The 14,935-nt window shown below is 42.3% G+C and overlaps 1 protein-coding gene and 1 long non-coding RNA gene across 8 annotated transcripts in view; one reads left to right on the forward strand and one right to left on the reverse strand.

Moving 5' to 3' along the window:
* KIF13A (kinesin family member 13A) overlaps window positions 1-5,738 on the reverse strand; it is a 108,808-nt gene extending 103,070 nt beyond the window's left edge. For 6 of the 7 annotated variants that reach the window (XM_052697747.1, XM_052697752.1, XM_052697746.1 and 3 more), the window contains exons 1-2: window positions 5,482-5,738; window positions 5,309-5,399 (exon numbers count right to left, since the gene is read on the reverse strand). In XM_052697747.1, the coding sequence (XP_052553707.1) occupies window positions 5,309-5,399; window positions 5,482-5,536 (146 nt within the window). In that variant the 5' untranslated portion in view covers window positions 5,537-5,738. Of the gene's footprint in view, window positions 1-5,308; window positions 5,400-5,481 lie in introns of those variants that run through there. The other variant, XM_052697750.1, reaches the window with a different exon arrangement.
* A 166-nt stretch (window positions 5,739-5,904) lies between these two features.
* On the forward strand, window positions 5,905-12,147 carry LOC128087872 (uncharacterized). The gene is made up of 2 exons (XR_008210043.1): window positions 5,905-7,270; window positions 7,683-12,147. It is a non-coding gene; the product is annotated as an uncharacterized LOC128087872 (long non-coding RNA).
* The last annotated feature ends 2,788 nt before the right edge of the window (window positions 12,148-14,935 follow it).

Consider the following 14,935-nt stretch of genomic DNA (forward strand, 5'->3'; position numbering starts at 1 on the left):
AAACTTTCCCATACACATATTTAGTAAGCCTACTAGATACACAGAGCAAAGGAAATCTTGTTTTCAGAAAGAAAACTTTTTGAATAATTCTCTACAATTTATACCAGGGGGGCAAAGGAGGTGAAAGAAAAGCTTTTCCTTTCATACCAATCTCCCCAAAGAAAAGCACAAATATCACTCGACTCTAAAAGCGCTGCTCATTTTTAAATTCATCATTCATTTTGATAAACATGTTCAAGGTGCAGCGAATAGTAATCCAAATCTCAAAACACATCTGGTTACGTAAGCAAATGCATACATAGCTTCTCCGTTTAGAAGGGGAAGGTAAGTGTGCGTAAAAGGCCTGCTAATCTTTATAAGAAATCTTCTCACATTCTATTATGTAGGCATTTCTAACACCAAAAAACAGAAAAAACGCATGTGTGTTCAAAGCAGAACCTCGTTTTATTGTTCTCTGCTCAGTTACACCTGAAAACAATACTCAGTAATCCAAAAGCAGAGAATGTCTACAAAGTAAAGGCTGCCTAAGCATGGTATCAACAAAAACAGCTTTCCTTCCCTTCAAAGACTTGATTCTTGTTCCAAAACACTGCCAGCTAAGTCCTTCTAGTTGCCCACAATCCCAACATCTGCAATGGTAGCTTCCTCTATCAAGGCCACTAAAAGACAAGGGCACAAGGTCCTGCCTGACAGCTGCCTGGACTCTGTGAGTATTGTAAAATAACAGGGTATTCCATTTAACCATAGCTCAGGCTACGTTAGGAAGAACAAAGAACCAAATCACAAACTCACAATCCAAAATACATGGAATTTAACACACGGTAATTTGAGACACAAGTGTTACAATTGTGATTTTTATGGAACTGCATCTTGTATCCCAGCTGAAGCACAAATGAATGAAAGCAATTAAATAGTTCTGAAATGCTCTTTTCCAGTCATACATTTTATATTTAACACACCTCTTCCATAAAGATTCAAAGCTAACAGTTCACATCCTGAGCACCAACGCCTACCAGGAAGCTAACAGAAGGGGTCAAAGTCAGATTGCCTTTACAATTTCCTGTAGACAGATGAAGGTGCTGCCTGCTGTTATTCCCTCATTTACCTCAGGTGAAAATCCATAGTATACACATCAAAGTCATAAATTTGCTGATCACTCCTTCAGATGTGGAAACTATTAGCAGTTGTCTTATCTCAGCTTCCACAAGTTCCATTCCCTCCCTACAGTAGTGCTATTCTCTCATTTTGATGCTGTTTAAGGCAGTACACACACACAAAGTACCACAGTGACCACATGAAGGACTCTCTACTAAAAATAAGACCATCCCAAAATCATGTCACCTCCCTACCTCTGTGAAAACTGTTTTCAAGAAACAAGAGTTTTAGGACAAGCTACCTAGGGATTAAATCTGTGGTTCAGATTTTCATCTTTGAAGTCTCCTGACCTACAAAAACCAGACAGCCCCCATGCATACACCTGTCCCTACCTATCTGTATTACTAAAGAGCTAAGCCTAATAAAACAAAGACAAAAAACCAAATTCAGCAAATCTGAGTGATATAAGATACAAAAAGTTTTACTGAAGTATAACTCAGCCTTGTTGCTATTTGTCTGTCATCAAATTGATGACGATAGGAGACAGAGCAAACAAGTTCTGAAACAGAAAACAATTATGCCAGATGAAGACGACAAGTTCTGAGGAAAGTGATAATTTTAAGTTCGGTTGCATAATCTGGTTTCTCATTTTCTGACTCAAGATCTTCTATAAGGCAAAGTTTGCAGAAGAGTACTGTGCTTTGATGAAATAAATTGCCCAACAGATGTTTTTGGTGTTTTTCTTTTTGCTTAGTCAAAACTACAGTTGAAATGTTATCTCAGTTCTGCCTCCATAGCTCACCGTTTATTTCTGTCAAGCCAAGTATTTTGTTTACTAACAAAAGAAAAAGTATGTCATGAACTGTTGTCAGGGAATCAAAATAAACTTTTCAGACCCAGCGTGTTAAAAAAGCATAGCTGAAAGGTAAGGTTGGAGGAAAGCCTATTATAACAAGCAAAAGCAAGGGTGGCAACAGTAAAACCTCATTTGTCCTGCTAAAAAACAATACTGAAACATTTTGACAGTACTAAAAAAATACTGCCTTTAACACAAAGCGAAACCTTCAGTAACCCAGACTGTGGTTTTGTATTTCCACTGTAAAACATAAAAATCCCTATGATACTTTAACAGCCCGTCTAACTCCATGCTGTAACGTATTTCATAGTTTTATTTCAATAAGGTACACTTTATATTGCCAACCAAATACAAACATTTACAGCGTGACAGAGGACAAACTTTTGAAACATAACCTATTTGGGGGAGAAAACAGATGGAAGACTGAAGAGGTAACACCATAGAAATAACTTTAAGGCAGGCAAAAAGGAAAGTACTGCTATTAATAATAGTAAAGCAAAGGCTACAGGCACAACTCTTTGCTAGCAACAGTGAATATACCTGAAACCTGCTAATGAAATCCTTCTGAACTCTGCCTGCTATCCCTACAGTCAGTAAAGATTTTCCTGTGTTTTTCAGACTCGGACTGTCAGGTTTTACCATGTTTTGTTTTCCCTTCTTTGTTAGTTTAGAAAGCCATAAGTGCAGAATGAAAGGCCTGCTGCCTACAAAATGGGACAATCACTATCTGCACAGCCTAGGAAAAGGAGTCAGAACCCACGGGTGGTTCTAAGTTACAGCTTTACAACTGACACAACAGTGCAAGTTGGACACATGACAGCAGTCTTGGATTTTAGGCTTTTTTCACCGCTCGCAAAACAACAGTAATTTTCCCACCTGAAATCCTTCAGAAGTATCCTTAATAAGTTGTAGATATTGATTAACAGCATGCATCTGATCTAATTAAGAACTCCTTACAGAATAGGTAGAACAACTTAAATCTGATATTCCTAATTTTAACTTGCTTTTGGGAGAATATCTATTATAGTCATGAAAATGCTACTTAATTTTGGTTTAGAAAATTCTGTCAATACATTTAAAATGACAACTGGGAAAACAGAACAAAGCAAACAAAGAGCAGGGTCCTGATTCCCACCCTCCTTCCCCGAGCCCCCAAACTGTAGTTTTTCAGCTTCAACTCAACTAAGAAAAAGCAGTCCTGGAAACCAACTTTTCTTCAGAAGGCCATCGTTCCCTAACTCCAAAGCACAGTACAAGCTTTTATTAATAGTCCTCAAAAAAAAAATATCCATACAAAAAGAAGTTAAAACCAAGCAGAATATTAAAATCATGCAATCCAGCACATCAGTTAATCACTCCAACAAGGGAAATAATTTTTACAATGACACAGTTACTGTAAAAGAAATAAATCCAGTTTAAGTATATAAAAAGAAACTACACAAAGAAAACCAAAAATCCATTTGACATCTCTAACCCTGCCAAGGCACCCATCCAAGTACAAGCAACAACTACCCAGCAATTCAGTCAGCCTATATCAACATTTTATTTGGGTACACGTGGAAGAATGGGATTCTTTCTTCAACATGGGAATTAAACTCCTTATCAGAAATGAGCAGTTTAAAACTGATAAAAAAGCAAGGCAGTACCTGCCATTTAGGAGGTACCCAAACCATATTTTTGCACCAGTGAGTTACTTCTGAGCACTGGCATTTCCACTCCTCTCACATCAGGAAGTTGCTTCCTTACAACACACAAGTGAAATGTTTAGCAGCCAGCCAAGTCCCCAAGCAGCAGCAGGCTGTGAACAAGGCTGCAATCACCTGCCAGCATACCTATTGCTAGCGAGATGGCACACAAGCATCACAGTGTATCCATTACATCTTGACACAACCAGAAGCCAGATCAGATCAGGTAAAAAGAACTTACATCTACTACAGGCATTCATACAGGTTTGGGTTGGAAGGGACCTTTTAAGACCATTTAGTTCCAACCCCCTGCTATAGGCAGGGACACTTCCCTCTAGACCAGGTTGCTCAAAGCCCCCTCCTGCCTGGCCTCCTTTAGGGAGGGGGCATCCACAACCTCGCCGTGTCACCGGCCCTAATAAAAGTCCCTCCCCAGTAGGCCCCCTTCAGGTACTGGAAGGCCACTATAGGGCCCCCCTAGAGCTTTCTCTTCTCCCAGGCAGATCAACACAAGACATGCACAGGCTTTCAAAAGAGTCAATGAATACCTGGAACCAGCACGCACAACAAGCAAAATTCACGTGTAACAGTCTCTACATTAAACCAGCTGGTTCTTAAGCTCTTTTGATCATCAAAATAATGATTTTTAAACTTGGATTCTACCATTGCTTTTTTAAACCTTATTTGTATTTCATGCTTTATACCTGTAAGAACAGTATTAACTCTTTAAAGTGAGTGGATTTGACTGTAGCCATGTTGTGACAGACAACATGCACACAGTTCAATAAACAATCACAAAAGCACACCTTCCAAATAGTCTCAAGAAAACCAAGCTCCCCATTTTACAGAAGTGAGGCTACACAGAGATGGTGCAAACTGTGGATCACACAAAGATCTTCAAAAGGAGCTGGGAAACAAGCACAGCTCTTTTCAAGGCCAACGCATTAGCTACAACGATGATCCTAAAAACTGCACGAATTGGATTTCAGTTGAACTGGCACAAGCACAGCTATATTCCTGTACTCAGATTCACGTGAGTGGGGCCTTCATATCTGGACCTTCTAGTTCTCTTTGTTGCCCAAGATCTTTTCTGCTGGAAAACTACTCAAACATTGCCTTTGAAAGAATATATATGTATGTGTATATAAATATATATACACACACACACACACACACACTCATACTAGTTTCTTCATAGCTATTCCAAACTCAAATATGTTCTTAATGAAATGTTGAACAGTAAGGATTCGTTCAGACTAAAACCTATAGCCATGAAAACGAATCCATGCTCCACGGCATCACAAATATTTAACAGCTCAACCAAGCAGGGTTGTCAACAGGTAACCCAAGAGATAACAACACCAGCACCGCTCTGCCGCACCTCCCCACGCTCCCTCAAAGGAAGAAATCTTTTCCTGTTCCGATCTATTTTTACAGTCTGGTGCGTTGGTATTTCTGGATTACTTCCAGGGGTGTTCTTTACCGGGGCATCGTGACCACACACGCCAGATTTCGGGATTATTTTCTCTCTTTCTCGCGGGCTGTTTCCCAGCCCATCTCCTCACCGCCCGCTCCCGTCGCAGCTCCCCTCGCAGCCCGGGGACATCGCGCTGCCCGCCGCAGCTCGGAGCCGTGCCTGCTGCCATCCCACCCCCCCGGCAGCCGGGTTTACCTTTCTCCCTGCTTGCTGTTGGAAGGCGGCGGGTGCAGCACGGTCTGGTTGCCCTCCATCTCCACCACGCACTTGGTGTTCAGCTCCAGCTCTGCAAGGAGAGGCGATACGGGGCTGCAGCCGGCGGTCGGGCCGGCTCCCCTCTCCCCGCACCCGCTCGGGTCCCCGCTTACCTCTCCTGTTCATGGGCCGGACCCTGACGGCCACTTTCACCTTGGTGTCCGACATCTTTCCCCCACCGTCTGCGCCGGGCGGCCCCGCTCAGCGGCACCGCGCGGCGCCAACGTCCATGCCGGGCCGGGGCGAGGCGGGGGCCGGGGAGGAGGAGGGGGGAGAAGGAGGAGGAGAGGGAGGCGGAGGGCGGGCGGCGGCGCAGCCCCAGTCGCCTCCCCGCTCAGCCGGCTCTGGCGCTGCCTGCCGACAGCATCGTTTGCATAACCGCCGCCGCCGCCCCGCCAATCCCGGCCGCCATCATCCGCCGCGAGTGCGGCGGGGAGGCGCCGAGCAACATCGGAAAAAGCCGAGCGCCTTCGGCACGGGAAGCGGAGCCACCACGCCTCTCCTCAAGCTACTACCAAAGGAGGGTGAGCGGACGGAGAAAAGGCCGAGCAGCGCCCCGCCGCGGCGAAATAAAGGGAGGAGCGGCGCATGCGCAGGAGGGACGGGAAGCCGGGCGTTGCGCCTCGCCCTCACGCTGCCCGCAAGGCACGTGACGCTGGCAGGCGGGGCGGCGCTGCCTTCCCCGCACCGGTTAAAAGGCGCAGCGCCCATAGCGCCGTCGTTTTTGGTCTTTGTGAGGATGAGGTGCGGTGTCGTGTGCGATCCCCCGCGCTGTGCCTCCCCATGACTACAGCCGTGGTTGGTGAAGGCGCGTGTTGTCTCCATGAGACCGCTTTGGGCATCCTGCCGTACTGCCCCTTGCGCGGAACTTGGGAAACGGCAATCCGTAGCCTGCGCGGAACAAAATAGTGGAGCCCGCAGGGAATTCTTGTGCAAAAGATGCACCGCGCTCAAATTCAAAATCTGTGAAGTGTCAAATCTGCTCGCAGGGTGCTGCTGCTCCAGACGGCGACTGGCGGATTTTCCCAAGCGCCTGCCCAAACGCGGCAGGAAGGAGTCGCGTCCCTTCCCGACCTGTCCGCTCACATCAGGAAAAGGCATTACGAACTGTAACGCCTGTTACCGGCGCTCCGAGGATGGCTTCGCTTGTAATGGATAAGCCAGGAAAGCTGTTCAGATAAACTGCAGCAGGCTTATGATCTCAGGAGAGCTTTTATTTTAAGTGTCTTGTTAAAGCCTGTTTTGTTTTGTTTTGCCAGAAGTGTTTCCCTAGCTTCAGCAAAATATTTTCCAGAGCTTCAATCCCCGTTTTCTAAATGCAACTAAATGGCAGGGATCCAAGTTGCAAAACCAGTGATATCTGCATCATTTTGCTTACTGAAGACAGGCTGAAATCCAGCCGAGATTATTCTGTCTGCTATGGGGCTAAACTACTGCAAGGAGAACGGGCTAAACGAAACAGGATAGGTAGACAGATAGCTGCACCGAGAAACAGCAGACCTTTCAAAAAGAGGTAGGAAGTGACTGATGCTGCTGCAAAGGCACACCACAGCAGCCGGATGAGCCTTACAAAGCAGCTCAGAAGAGCTGTGAGCGAACAAGCATGAATGTCAGTCCTGCCGCCCCTGAATGGCCATTGGTCACAGGAATGCTGAAAGGAAATATGAGACATGCACTCAGCGTGGTGAGGGACTTTACCAAATAGAGCCAGCTGTCTGGAGAACATCACTAGCAGAAGCTGGCATGCACTGATTTCTTGCTTGTGGAAGTAGACGTCTGGAATTAAGTTTGTTATGAAATGTGGTTCAGCTGGGAAAGATGTTGAAATGAGGCATCCTGTATATTGCTGTATACTATAAGAACCCAGGAGAAAGGAGGCGTTGGCTCAAGATGTAGCATAAGGTCTGTGGAATGGCTCTGCAGAAACTGAGTTCTGCAAAACTTGGATGTTTTTGGGAAAGAGACAAACAGAACAGATGGGAGGAAGAATAATCCCTTCTATCTCTATTTTTCACTTCTCATTGGAAAATTGTATCATTGCAAGATTAAATAAAAGCTGAAATTAGCTAATGAGAAACTGAAGATTCTCTATATGAGACTCCCTAAGATTTTGGCTGTGGGAAGAGTCTTGGGAAGGAATATTTTAACTATTATTTGGAATAGGTTTGTGACTGATATTCAAACATTTGCATGTATAGAAAGCCAGACATGCAAAAATGTTTGAAAAGATGCAGTCTAATTTGTTCTATCATAGACTGTAGCTGCTCTTCTCTTCTTGTGAAATCTTTTTTTCTTTCTTTATTTTTTTTTTTAGGTAGTCATGAAAAGGAATTTTTGCACTTTTATTCACATTGACTGCCAAGATGAAGGAGCTGATTCCACCAACTTCTTAAGTTCTCTTCTGAGGAATGCTTATGGCAACACTTGTTACTCCACCTGACAACATCTATTAGGCAGCAGAATGTATTTCTTCTGGTCTCCACCAAATCTTTGGTGTTACAGCACTATAGTAAGACAGTTATGTTCTATGGGCCCCATAAGATCATTAGATGACCCAGAGAGCAATCTGTACTTGTACACAACTATCCTATCCTCTGAATGTGCCAGACAGAATAATCAAGTATGAAAAAATGATTAGCTTCTGGTGGACCTAGATGTTAGAACTGGTATGTATATATGACATGTAGTGTTGGAAAGCGGGTTTTTAAGACCCTGTAAAAGGGAGAAGAAATAATGGACCTGATTTAAGAGCCAGGGGGGTATGTGCTAGGATAGGAAATTCTTGGCTGTGAGAGTAGGGGGGGATTAGATCTGTGGTCAAAAGTCTCAGTAGAAAGGAGTTCATTACTACCATCTCACAAGAAAAGAATAGCAAAAAGCTTTATGAAACCTCAAAGAACTGATGTTCTACCAAGGCCAGACAGCCTCTGCCACCATCCAAAACTGAGCCAGAAACCAAATAACCCAGATGTATTTGCAGATGTGCAAGTAATTATTCTAGGGCAACCATGTTGATCACAGCTTTTGGGTATAAAACTAAAAAAATATTATCTGATGATGTGATTCGTGGAGCCTGATTTTCTGTGAAAGGATCTGATCAGATAGTATTTAATCTTAAGAGGTATTTAAAATTGATTTATCACAAACAGATTGATTTGATTCTGCAAGATGCTCTGGGCTGTGCTTACATCTAAGATACAGGTCACTGTGTGACATGGCATTTTGAAACTTTATTAGCATTTAAATAAAAAGTGGAGGTAATATCAGTGATACCATATTGCTGAGCATCATGCTCACCAACACAAGAGTGTCTTAGTTTTCGTAAGTTTGTTTTTAAACCAAAATGCCTCAAGGCTTGCACGCATCATCACAACCTCTGTAGTGGAGATAGCTATCTACTAGGTGGGTATTATGACTGAAATGGGTATTAAGAGAGAAAAAGGTTTCTAAGTGCTGAGCTCAGAGATGATGAGTGTAAGTAGCTCCAATTTCTCTCCTTGCTCAGATATGGGGATGCTGAAGATGAGAGCTTTATATCTGCAATACCCTGGTAAAACAACTCATTCAATTGGATGTATAAATATTTATTTGTATGTGTCTTGTGTGCTCTTCAGTGAAAAATACAGCTACAAAAATGTCACAAACAAGCATACTGATAGCAAGTGCATTCCTGTTTCCCTAGTTTTTGCCAGACTTCTATGATGGTCAGCGCATCAATGGACAATGGAAGAGCCACTGATGTCACCTGTCAAAAGTTCAGTAAGGCCTTTGACACTATCCTGCATAACATCCTTCTCTCTAAATTGGAAATACAGGTATTTGGTGGGTGGACTGTTCAATGGATGAGGAATTGGTTGCAAATTCTTATCAGTAGTGGTCAGTGGAGATCAGTGACAAATGGTGTCCATCAGGGGTCTGTACTGAGACTGATTCTCTTTAATCTTTTGAGTTGGAAGGGACTCTTAAAGATCACCTAGTCCAACTCCCCTGCAATGAAAAGTGACATCTGCAGCTAGGTCAGATTGCTCACAGCCTGCTCCAGCCTGACCTTGACCGTCTCCAATGACAGAGCATCCACCACATCTCTGGGCAGCCACTTCCACTGCCTTTTTTACAATAAAGCATTGGAACAGGTTGGCCAGAGAGGTGGTGGATGCCCTGCCCCATCCCTGCATACACTCAAGGTCAGGCTGGGCTGAGCTCTGAGCAACTTGATGTAGCATTAGAAATCCTTGTCCGTTGCTGGGGAGTTGGACTAGATGACCTTTAAAGGTCCCTTCCAACTCAAACAACTCTGTGATTCTATAACTGGGAAAAAACAGTGTCAAATAAAAGCTAAGAAAACATTTTCAAGTCTACTTGAGCCTTTCTAAGCAATTATTATCTGTATTTAAGCCATTGTAAAATCTTAAATTCTCCAGTTTTTTCCCCTCACAATCTCTGCTTTTAAAGCCTTTACTCTTCCTATTTCCTTCCCCCTTTTTACTCAGTGGTGTTTGAACAGTATGCAGTATCACAGCTTTACAAGAACACTGTAAAAGTAAGCCCATCTCCAGACAGGGAAACAGTCTCAGTAGATGCACAGCAGGATAAACAGTCTTCCAGACATAGCACTTCCAAGTGCAAACATGGAGCAGAAAACTAGGAGATAAATGGAACTCTCAGAACTTGGTGTCCTCCATAAAGCATAGTCAGGAAATACAGAGATGGCATGCTAAAATGCAGCTGCTTTTATTACCTGGTTCACATAGTTGCTTAAAGCAGCAAGTCAGGATGCAAAGAGAGGAATATATATTGTTGTTATCAAATATCTCAGTGTATCTGCATCTGAAAAGCAAGAGAGTGCCTTGTACCAGTAATGACATTGTTTGATGATAAGTTTTGGATAGTTTGTAATAATTTGAGTCATTCTGCAATGCACTTACCATACAAAAATGGCAAAGGAAAAGGTCAATTACTTTAATACAAATACTGCAAGCCTACAAATTAAGCTGAACAGATGAAAACAAGGTAGAGGGGGAAGAAAAATGAAGAAAAAAGAGGAGGTTAAAAAAAAAAAGAGAGAGAGAAAGAAAAGAGAAATCAGAGATCTCAAATATGGCTTTTTCTACCTTTATGTTCCAAAAATACTGATATTTAAGTTGATTACTTTTTATCTTAATTTGTATTTTTTTCTGATGAGTAATGGTTTATAAATATTTTGAATTAGACTTCAGTGATAGTTCTTGTTTCTGCATGTAACTGCTTTTGCACTGAGGAGGAAGGAGAATGCTTGGAATATACTGCAAGATGACAAACAAAATGGCAGAAGGAAGCAAGTGCAGTTGATACCAGTAAGATGCTTGTCTTCTGGTACTGTATTTCCCCATTGGACACAGCTACCATATGGAACCTTTTACATCTTTATCTTTTCACCAGTAGCATCTCTGAATGAATATTTCTCACTGCCACTATTCCTTAAGCTTGATCAGCTTACATGCCCCATGGTAACTGTTGAGGGTTACTGATGGGTCATTCATCCATCAGAATTAGCTGCCAGCTATTCCAGGCATGCAGATAGATGGAAGGGAGATACCAGATGAGATGTGACAGCTTTCTGCTTCTGCAGTGAGAATAGATGAGAGCTGGAGAAAATGCTGATGGTAAGTGGGGGGAGCAAGGATGTAAACGTAGGGGCAAAATGTTCAAAAGTCATCCTTCCTTGATCACTTTTTCCAGTTCCTGTTTACCTTCCCCTCTCCCCCTCACAGTATTTTATTCCTGTTTTGCATGGCTGCTATCAGCAGAAATGCTGCAGTGTCACTAGGGTGAGGATTGAATCTTCATATGGATTTTACTTTCTATTAGTTTCTCAGAATCACAGAATTGTAGGTGTTGGAAGGAAGATCTGATCTCTGGAGATTAATTAGTTCAATCCCCTCTGTTAAAGCAGATTCCATTTCCGTGCATTTATCCACCAATCTGCAGTTCAGTAAGGAGAGAAAATATTACTCCTTACTTTAGTTTGGTGAAGTGCTTCAACTGCTCCTCATTTTCCCAAGGTATAACACAGATAATGTGGATTGACATCAAGGCATGTTCATGACTTTCTGTATATTCTGAGCAGGAGGATCAGCTTCTCTGCTTCATGATACAGAAACTGGGGAGCCACGCTGTGTGTCCAGAGTGAGTGCCTGAGGTCCTGCTGGTAAGGCACAACATTCCACTGCCCTCCTTTTTTTCAACTAAAGGCAGGAAGAAATGTCAAGGAGACTGGCAAGAATATCTGTCTTCTCAGCAATGTCCCCAGCATACATCTTGCTTTGCCTGACCGGGGCATGCTATCACCAGCATGTCTAATTCCATTGTGTGTCGCAAGAGCCGGAGATGAGGGGAAGAGAGAGCAGGGGAAATGAAGCAATTATTTGTCTTTCAGTGTTGGAAGTGTCAAGAGAAAGACAAAGTGTTTGATTCTACAGCATTTGAAGTCTAAGACATGCTTACCCTGGAGGTTTTTAATACCAAATTTACTTGTGGTAGGTTTCCAATTTTTACTGAGCACTTTTTAAAATTAAAATTTGGAAATGAAACAAAATTTGTTTTCAGTCTTAAGTCATTACCACATCAAACAGCCTGAGAGAGAGGTAAAAAAAAACATCTACTATACAATGAAACCAACAGTTATATTCAAGGTTAATAACCTATTATATTTTACTTACATTATGAAAAAAAAAAACAAAATAAATTGCAAACTAATTGATAAATTGATGATGTTGATTAAAAAAAAAAAAAAAAAAGAAGGATGGATAGTTATTTGTCCTTTAAAATAGCATTTAGTATATAGAAAGCAGACCTGGATTTTCTAGAAGGAAGAAACATTTCATATTAGGTGGCTGGGATGAAATACGACTTCATATGTATAAATGTGACCTGTTGTGCACACAAACTTGTATTTCTTTTGTTGAATAAAATGCAGATGTTTAGAGAGCACCCAAAGAAGAAAGTCCATAACTTTGTGTCCATAACTATGTGTCCATAACTGTACACTGGGAACCCAAGTTCTGTATCACTAGACTTTGTAGGTAGGCCCTGTGGACAAACGTATTGAAGTTACACCAGTATACACATGAGCAGGATTGTGCCCAATGCCTTCAGATAGGTTTTCAGGCAGATTTTCCAATTCCTTTTTGTTTCCAAATTCAAGCTGGATTTTAATTGGGCTGGATGTTTGCCACCTTATCAGAGACATGTTTTGACTATGTCTCTAAAACACTGCTGGAGGCATGAAAAGCATCCTACACACTCAACATGGTGGGCCTAGACAGGGACTGTGGTGGCAGATTAAATTCTGACACTCAGAAGTAGTTTTAATTGTCAACGTTAGGAATATATGCAGAATACGTGCACCTAAATATTCTCCTGCTGCTTAAAATGTACTTAGATTCTTACACAGTATGTTTCTTCTTGTAACAGTACAATTAGTTTACAGACTTGGTGGTGAACAGATTAAATTTGTTCTTACAGGCTAATTTTCAGGCGTTTTGAATTGTCTGTTTGGTTTTACCTGCCTGAGAACCAAACCCCAATGCCTCCTCCATCCTCACCCTGGGTTACTAAGAAGACTGCAGACTAAAGCTGAAGGAACAATTACAGTAAATCTAATCTACCCGGAGGTAGATGCAGTCAAGTCTCCTTCAAGCTCAGATGTTCCTTGCTGTGAGGGAAAACACATCAAATGCTGGTCAGACTGGGTGTTTTTTCTGACTCTGACACAGTATTGCAAAAGGTTTTTAGACACTTCAGCCCACTGTGCAGCGCAGCAGACAACATGAACACATTGCTGAGGGCACCTGCTTAGCTTTTAACATATTTCACTACATCATATAAGACAGTCCCTTTGCTCCACTCACAGTAGAGGAGGCACAGAGCTCTGTTCCACATCTCTTATCACTTAGCAGGAAGAAGTAGTTTCAAATTGCTGGTTTTTGCTATGTATGTGAAGTTATATTAACAGAATTAAATGAGCACAGAATTCTTTATATTGCTCAAATACGTTCTGAAATTGTGACTGAAGTTTACCGAATCTGAAGGAAACCATTTTGCACATGCAGAGGGGCCACACCTCTGCTGCAGACTCAAATACCTTGCCAACGTTTGTTTACAGCAAGGAGAGTAGGTCTATGGGTATACAGATTGGATCCACAACTACATGATACCATGAAAAAAATTGCCTTTAGCTGGGGCTTTATCACTTGAGTTATTTCCTACAGTGAGAAAGCAGGTACCAATTGCACTGTAAAAAGAATTGCTAAGACTCCACCTGGAAAAATCAGCACAGATCTGGTGTTCATCACTTAGGGAAGAAGAGTTTAAACTGGAACAGACCCACAAAGGGGTTACTGGGAGGACTGGGGAGTGGTGAATATTATCAAACAAGTGCAGAGTAGAAAAATTCAGTTTGTTTAGTCTAGTAAAATGAAGACTTGGAGGGGATACGGCTGTTTATGCTTCCTTTCAGGCAGTTAGAAACCATAGTGCTACTTAAGTTCAAAGAAAACACTAGCACAAGAACAAATGGATGTAAACTGTCTTTCATGCAGCCCTTTTATCCTGCACTGCATTCAGAACCCCACCAAGCAGGGCAAGGGAGGTGGTCTTTCCCTTCTCAGCAGTGGTGGAGCAGCATCTGAAGTGCTGGGACCAGTTCTGAGCTCCACAGTACAGGAGAGACCCAGACCTAACGGAGTGAGACAGCAAAGATGATGAAGTGACTGGTGCTGCTTGCCTTATGAGGAAAGGCTAAGAAGGATGGGATGTTTAGCCTGGAGAACACTCAGGGGCATCTCATCAGTGACTGTAAATTCCTGAAGAGAAGGTCCAGGGAGGATGGAGCTGGACTCCTTTTAGAGGTACTCAGTTCCAAGACAGCAGGATGGCACTGAGGACTGAGAATTACAGCGATAAATCTAACTAATTTTAAGGGAGAGCTTGATTCCCTGACTGTGATAGCAGGGATGCTGTGCTGCTGACCCCATCAGACACGCCTCTGTACAGCCTTCCAACATTACAGACATGAGAACAGTTTATAACAGTGAAAGGGGAAGGAAAAAGATTTGTGCTGTTGGGAAAGGAAGACTGTAAGGTCACAAATTACAAACGGACATTGCCTACATATTGTTATTAGCATATTAGTGTAAACATTAGTATAAATTAAATTAGTGTAAACATATTATTAGTATAAATACTAATCTCTGAGAAGAACTATATGTTAAATTTGCAGAGATTTATCATTTTTCTTTTTTTTTTTTGTCTTGTACATGTAATAGGAATCAGATGCCTATTCTTAGAAACAAGACTCCCATAGCTGCGTTCTAACATTATTTACAATTCAAATCTGTAGGCAGGCCCCAGCAAACTGAAGGCAAGGACAACTCTCCCATTATTCCTCCTGCCCCACAAATTCTCACCCCTCTTCATCACTTCCATAAGGAATGTCTGGTATGCAAGCACCAGTCCACTGCCCTTCTGTTGCAGCTGTGAGTACAGAATTGAGACTAAGGGTACTTGTGAGCTGGGGGCAGTTTAAAA

The sequence above is a fragment of the Tympanuchus pallidicinctus genome, unplaced genomic scaffold (genome assembly GCF_026119805.1).
Source record: "Tympanuchus pallidicinctus isolate F22 unplaced genomic scaffold, pur_lepc_1.0 scaffold31, whole genome shotgun sequence".
NCBI lineage: Eukaryota > Metazoa > Chordata > Aves > Galliformes > Phasianidae > Tympanuchus > Tympanuchus pallidicinctus.